Consider the following 6,764-nt stretch of genomic DNA (forward strand, 5'->3'; position numbering starts at 1 on the left):
GGGTAACGCTTTAATTTACAGTGTCCTTGTTACACATATTACATGACTATAGTATCTGTCTGTCTGTCTCTCTATCCATCCATCCATCTGTCTGTCTCTCTCGGTCTATCTATCTATCTGTCTGTCTCTTTCTATCTGTCGGTCTGTCTGTCTGTCTGTCTGTCTGTCTGTCTGTCTATTTATCTATCTATCTATCTTTCTATCTATCTATCTATCTATCTATCTATCTATCTATCTATCTATCTATCTATCTATCTATCTATCTGTCTGTCTGTCTGTCTGTCTGTCTGTCTGTCTGTCTGTCTGTCTATCTATTTGTCTGTCTATCTATCTGTCTGTCTGTCTCTCTCTCCATCCATCCATCTGTCTGTCTATCTCGGTCTATCTATCTATCTGTCTGTCTCTTTCTATCTGTCGGTCTGTCTGTCTGTCTGTCTGTCTACCTATCTATCTATCTATCTATCTATCTGTCTGTCTGTCTGTCTGTCTGTCTGTCTATCTATCTATCTATTTGTCTGTCTATCTATCTGTCTGTCTGTCTCTCTCTCCATCCATCCATCTGTCTGTCTCTCTCGGTCTATCTATCTGTCTGTCTGTCTCTTTCTGTCTGCCCGTCTATCTGTCTGTCTATCTATCCATCTGTCTGTCTGTCTATCTGTCTGTCTGTCTCTCTCTCCATCCATCCATCTGTCTGTCTATCTCGGTCTATCTATCTATCTGTCTGTCTATCTATCTATCTATCTGTCTGTCTGTCTGTCTGTCTATCTATCTGTCTGTCTCTTTCTGTCTGCCCGTCTATCTGTCTGTCTATCTATCTATCTGTCTGTCTGTCTATCCATCCATCCATCTGTCTGTCTCTCTCTCATGGTCTATCTATCTATCTATCTGTCTGTCTCTTTCTGTCTGCCCGTCTATCTGTCTGTCTATCTATCTATCTATTTGTCTGTCTATCTATCTGTCTGTCTGTCTCTCTCTCCATCCATCCATCTGTCTGTCTATCTCGGTCTATCTATCTATCTATCTGTCTGTCTATCTATCTATCTATCTGTCTGTCTGTCTGTCTCTCTCTCTATCTGTCTGTCTCTTTCTGTCTGTATATCTGTCTGTCCGTCTGTCTGTCTCTCTCTCTCTCTATCTATCTATCTATCTATCTGTCGGTCTCTCTATCTATCTGTCTGTCCGTCTGTCTCTCTATCTATCTGTCTGACTGTCTGTCTCTCTCTGTCTGTCTGTCTCTTTCTGTCTGTCTCTCTCTATCTATCTGTCTGTCTCTCTCGGTCTGTCTATCTATCTGTCCGTCCGTCTTTCTGTCCATCCATCTGTCTCTATCTATCTGTCCATCTTTCTGTCCGTCCATCTCCCTGTCTGTCTGTCTGTCTGTCACTCTATCTATCTGTCTGTCTGTCTGTCTGTCTATCTATCTATCTATCTATCTATCTATGTGTCTGTCTGCCTCTCTCTCTCTCTCTATCTGTCTATCTCACTTTCATTTCTGTCTGTCTATCTGTCTGTCTGTCTATCTATGTATCTGTCTGTCTGTCTGTCTGTCTGTCAATAGTCTCTATCTATCATGACAGCATATATATTTAATGTATATTTGACACTGTGATGATGATATAAACATGTTATTCATGAAAACATCCAACAAATTATAAATGAATGAAACTGCAGGTTGAGCAAATACATCAACATATCCACATTTTCAAGGCTTAAAAAAGAATTATATCATGATCCTTTAATATAAGTTTTCTGTCTGAATAAAGTGTTTCGTGAGTTGCTTTAGTGCACACTATGAAGTGTAGGCATGCTTGCAATTAAGTAATCTCTTATTGTCTGCATACTCAAAAACACATGTGAACATGTATCCTGAAATTGTGAGGGGAAAATTGCCGAAAGAGACCCTGGCACATTTTACAATGAGATCAGAGAACCCGGTCCATTCTAGAACACGATGATCCATCGAAACGTGAACAGAGTGTTCATTCACAAGCCGAAAATTCATCCCCTATCTGATGCGTGTGCATTACTTTCTGCAGTACATTGTCAACATTTGTAAAGAAATAAACGGCATGTACTAAGAGATGCAATTGACCTTATGACCTTTGGCCTAATAAACTTGATTAAACGATGAACTGTCTACATGCACAATTTCCTGTACATCCTGAAATTCCCAGATTTGTGCTTCGGATTTGACTTATTAATATATTACAAGTTAGTTAACTCATTATGATGTGTGTGATGATATAAACTGCATTACATTTACATTTACATTCATGCATTTGGCTGACGCTTTTATCCAAAGTGACTTACAGTGCACTTATTACAGGGACAATCCCCCCGGAGCAACCTGGAGTTAAGTGTCTTACTCAAGGACACAATGGTGGTGACTGTGGGGATCAAACCAGCAACCTTCTGAGTACCAATGTATTATACAGAGCACTTATTACAGGGACAATCCCCCCGGAGCAACCTGGAGTTAAGTGTCTTACTCAAGGACACAATGATGGTGACTGTGGGGATCGAACCAGCAACCTTCTGATTACCAATGTATTATACAGTGCAATTATTACAGGGACAATCCCTCCGGAGCAACCTGGAGTTAAGTGTCTTACTCAAGGACACAATGATGGTGACTGTGGGGATCGAACCAGCAACCTTCTGATTACCAATGTATTATACAGTGCAATTATTACAGGGACAATCCCCCCGGAGCAACCTGGAGTTAAGTGTCTTACTCAAGGTCACAATGATGGTGACTGTGGGGATCGAACCAGCAACCTTCTGATTACCAATGTATTATACAGTGCACTTATTACAGGGACAATCCCCCCGGAGCAACCTGGAGTTAAGTGTCTTACTCAAGGACACAATGATGGTGACTGTGGGGATCGAACCAGCAACCTTCTGATTACCAATGTATTATACAGAGCACTTATTACAGGGACAATCCCCCCGGAGCAACCTGGAGTTAAGTGTCTTACTCAAGGACACAATGGTGGTGACTGTGGGGATCGAGACCAGCAACCTTCTGATTACCAATGTATTATACAGAGCACTTATTACAGGGACAATCCCCCCGGAGCAACCTGGAGTTAAGTGTCTTACTCAAGGACACAATGGTGGTGACTGTGGGGATCGAACCAGCAACCTTCTGATTACCAATGTATTATACAGAGCACTTATTACAGGGACAATAATAAAGTAATTCTGCAAAACGTTCCAGGAATAAAGTTTAAAGTCTGTGATGCTTTCAATGTTTGCATCACACTTCTTTAATTCTGCGCTAACCGGAGTAGAAATGACGTTTCTGGCTATTTCCTTGAATTGTGTTATGCATACTTGTGCACAAGATACACAGATATATCATGCATGATAGGAAAGTGATGCATTAGTCTTTAAATGTTTATTACTACAATGCATCGCATAACACGTGATAATCACAAATGCATATAAATGTTCAGACACAACGCAAGACTTTCAGTGAGTCTCTGTGAACCAGTTGCACAGTTGGCTCCTTGTGTTTGGCTGCAGCTCTGAGACGCTCAAAGATCATCTAACAGTGTCTCAGCAGCTTCCACAATGGGAGGAGTGAGTGAGCATCACCGGGTCCGGCCCCCTGTGTTCCAAACATATATAAAAGACACTGGTCCAGCAAACCAAGCGCAGAGAAGCCTGAGAGCTTCACCTGGAAAGGTTCAGTCCAAACTCACTGCATATGGACTGACTGAAATGACAATTGCATGTTGATATTAGCTGGGGGGAAAGATTAGATGATTACTTTCAATGGATTCCCATTCAACTGAGTGCACCGAGCTTATGAACATCATTTGAGCAGAAAAGGCATTTCATATTCTCGCTTGAAGACACTTCTTCGGAAGAAGAATGGCGCTGACCGATGCCGAGTTTGGACTGAAGGGCAGCAGTGTCATCAGGGAATGGAGCGGAGAGGTCCAGCCAGCTCTGATAGCATCCTTCATCATCCTCTTCTTCCTCGAGGCCTGTTTGTGGGTCAGGAACCTCACGTTCAAGAGGCGGCTGCCCGGACCGTTCGCCTGGCCTTTGGTGGGGAATGCCATGCAGCTGGGGCAAATGCCACACATGACCTTTTCCAAGTTGGCCAAGAAGTACGGCAACGTCTACCAAATCAGACTGGGCAGCAGCGATATCGTGGTGCTGAACGGAGACTCGGCCATCCGGCAGGCACTCATTCAACACGCCAGGGAATTTGCCGGGCGACCGAATTTCGCGTCCTTCCAGATGATTTCCGGGGGTCGCAGCATGACGTTCAGCAACTACAGCAAACAGTGGAAAGTTCACCGGAAAGTTGCCCAATCGACTCTGAGGGCGTTCTCGTCCGCAAACAGCCAAACCAAAAAAGCATTTGAGCAGCACGTTGTCGGAGAAGCCATGGACCTGGTGCAGATGTTCCTCCGGCTCAGCGCAGATGGACGATACTTCAATCCGTCCCATGAATTCACAGTCGCCGCTGCTAATGTCATTTGCGCGCTGTGCTTTGGGAAACGCTACGGCCACGATGATCCGGAATTCAGGACACTCTTGGGACGAGTGGACAAGTTTGGAGAAACCGTCGGAGCCGGTAGCTTGGTGGACGTCATGCCGTGGCTGCAGTCTTTCCCCAATCCTGTAAGGAGCGTCTATCAGAACTTTAAGATCATCAATGAGGAGTTTTTCGCTTACGTGAAAGACAAAGTCGTGCAGCACCGCGACACATACAACCCCGGCGTCACCCGTGACATGAGCGACGCCATCATTGGTGTGATCGAGCATGGCAAGGACAGCTCGCTGACGAAAGACTTTGTAGAAGGCACGGTCACCGATATCATCGGCGCAGGACAAGATACTATGTCCACGGTCATGCAATGGATACTTCTACTTTTAGTGAAACATCCGTCAATCCAGATCAAACTTCAAGAGCAGATTGATAAAGTCGTCGGGCGCGACCGTCTCCCTTCAATAGACGACAAAAGCAACCTTGCATACCTGGACGCGTTCATCTACGAAACCATGCGCTACACCAGCTTCGTCCCGGTCACCATTCCTCACTCCACCACTTCAGACGTGACCATCGAAGGTCTCCACATCCCCAAAGACACCGTGGTCTTCATCAACCAGTGGTCCGTCAACCATGACCCTCAAAAGTGGCAAGACCCTCATCTCTTCAACCCGTCAAGGTTCTTGGACGCAAACGGAGCCCTGGATAAAGACCTCACCAACAGTGTCATGATCTTCTCATCGGGTAAGCGAAGGTGCATTGGTGACCAGATTGCCAAAGTGGAGGTTTTTCTGTTCTCCGCAATCCTGTTGCATCAATGCTCGTTTGAGAGCAACCCGTCCGAACGTCTCTCCATGGACTGCACGTATGGTTTAACACTGAAGCCTCTGCGTTACATAATCTCCGCTAAACTCAGAGGGAAACTCTTTGGCTTGGTTTCACCAGCATGAGTAAACATCATCAGTTACTCGCCCTCATGCTCATTCTGTGACTTAACACCGGCAAAGACGGACAATACTGCAAATGTACTCCACATAAAGCTGCACTGAATGCATATTTAATATTTAACAAATACTCAAACGGTTTACATGTTTGCAATGATTAAATCAGCAGATTTATTCACATCCATAGAATAGGCTGTCAGGTCTTTGAAGGTGCTCTGATATAAGTATAAAGATGAGATCATCTTCAATCTATCTTTAAAAGGATACTTCGGCAAAAATGGATGAAACCCTCAAACCAGACTTTCTTGCCTCGGTGGAACACAAAACATGTCTAGCCGAATGTTGGGCTTATTCACCATTTTACATGGATGTTAATGGTGACTGAGATTTGTGCTTCACCGTAGAAAGAAAGCCATACGGGTTGAGTTCGACATGCACGGTGAGTCAATGTCAGAATGTCCATTTTTGGGGAAATTTTCCTTTTAAAGATTCTGAGCTATATTTTGTTTTCTTGTGTGTACTAACTTACCTCAAAGCATCAGTATGAAACGTTCATGGTCAAATGCTAAGCAGCTATCACTGCACATTATTGGATAATATCATGCAATTGTTTGTTTGTTATTGAGTCATGTTAATGTGCAACAGCTGTTTGTTGGGCTGCAAGGAGTTTCACTTCCTTTCTATCATCTTGACTCATTTTAAGCATTAAACCATGCTTGCAATAAGCTGTATACAGTCTGATTATGTATTTCAGGTATTTTAAGTACTAGGCAAATATTTATACATATTACACAATATTTTATTTCTCTATAAAGTCTATTCTTTATGCATTTGTATTTTATGTAATGAGGCTCTACAAAAGCTGCAAGCGTCACTTGATGAGTTATTAAAGTCCGTAAATCTCATTTTAGCCAGTTAATGTGCAATAAATGCCTTGCTGTGACCATGCAATAATGCTCAACATATCAGCCAATGAACGATGAACTCACCCAACGTATGTACAAAATAAAAGCTCTAAATCAGAGCTATTCCCAAGATACGCTTCTATTCTGCATTACATACATTATGGGAAATGTTCACACCGCAAGTGCATGTTTTCAGGATTTTATACATTTTCTAACGCCTTCTAAAGGCGTTGTTTTTTTTAAACGTATTCATGGAAAATAAGCTACATCTGTAATGAATAAAGTGATGTTTTAAAGCCACTTGCAGTCAGTCTCTGTCTGTTGTGATGAAAATAATGCACACTCTATATGGAAAATCAGAGCTCTATATACGGTTTATTCGTACATATTGACATAAGTCCG

At 43.0% G+C, this 6,764-nt stretch overlaps 1 protein-coding gene across 1 annotated transcript; it reads left to right on the top strand.

Annotated features, from left to right (window-relative positions):
* The first annotated feature begins 3,680 nt into the window (after positions 1-3,680).
* Positions 3,681-6,656, top strand: LOC127662353 (cytochrome P450 1B1-like). The gene has a single exon (XM_052153485.1). The coding sequence runs from the start codon at positions 3,883-3,885 to the stop codon at positions 5,461-5,463; it is 1,581 nt and encodes a 526-aa protein (XP_052009445.1). The 5' UTR covers positions 3,681-3,882; the 3' UTR covers positions 5,464-6,656.
* Positions 6,657-6,764: the final 108 nt, after the last annotated feature.

Source organism: Xyrauchen texanus, chromosome 22 (genome assembly GCF_025860055.1).
Source record: "Xyrauchen texanus isolate HMW12.3.18 chromosome 22, RBS_HiC_50CHRs, whole genome shotgun sequence".
Taxonomy (NCBI): Eukaryota; Metazoa; Chordata; class Actinopteri; order Cypriniformes; family Catostomidae; genus Xyrauchen; species Xyrauchen texanus.

Excerpts from the sequence above, each read along its gene's own strand:
- LOC127662353 (XM_052153485.1), top strand. The coding sequence starts at position 3,883 with ATGGCGCTGACCGATGCCGAGTTTGGACTGAAGGGCAGCAGTGTCATC.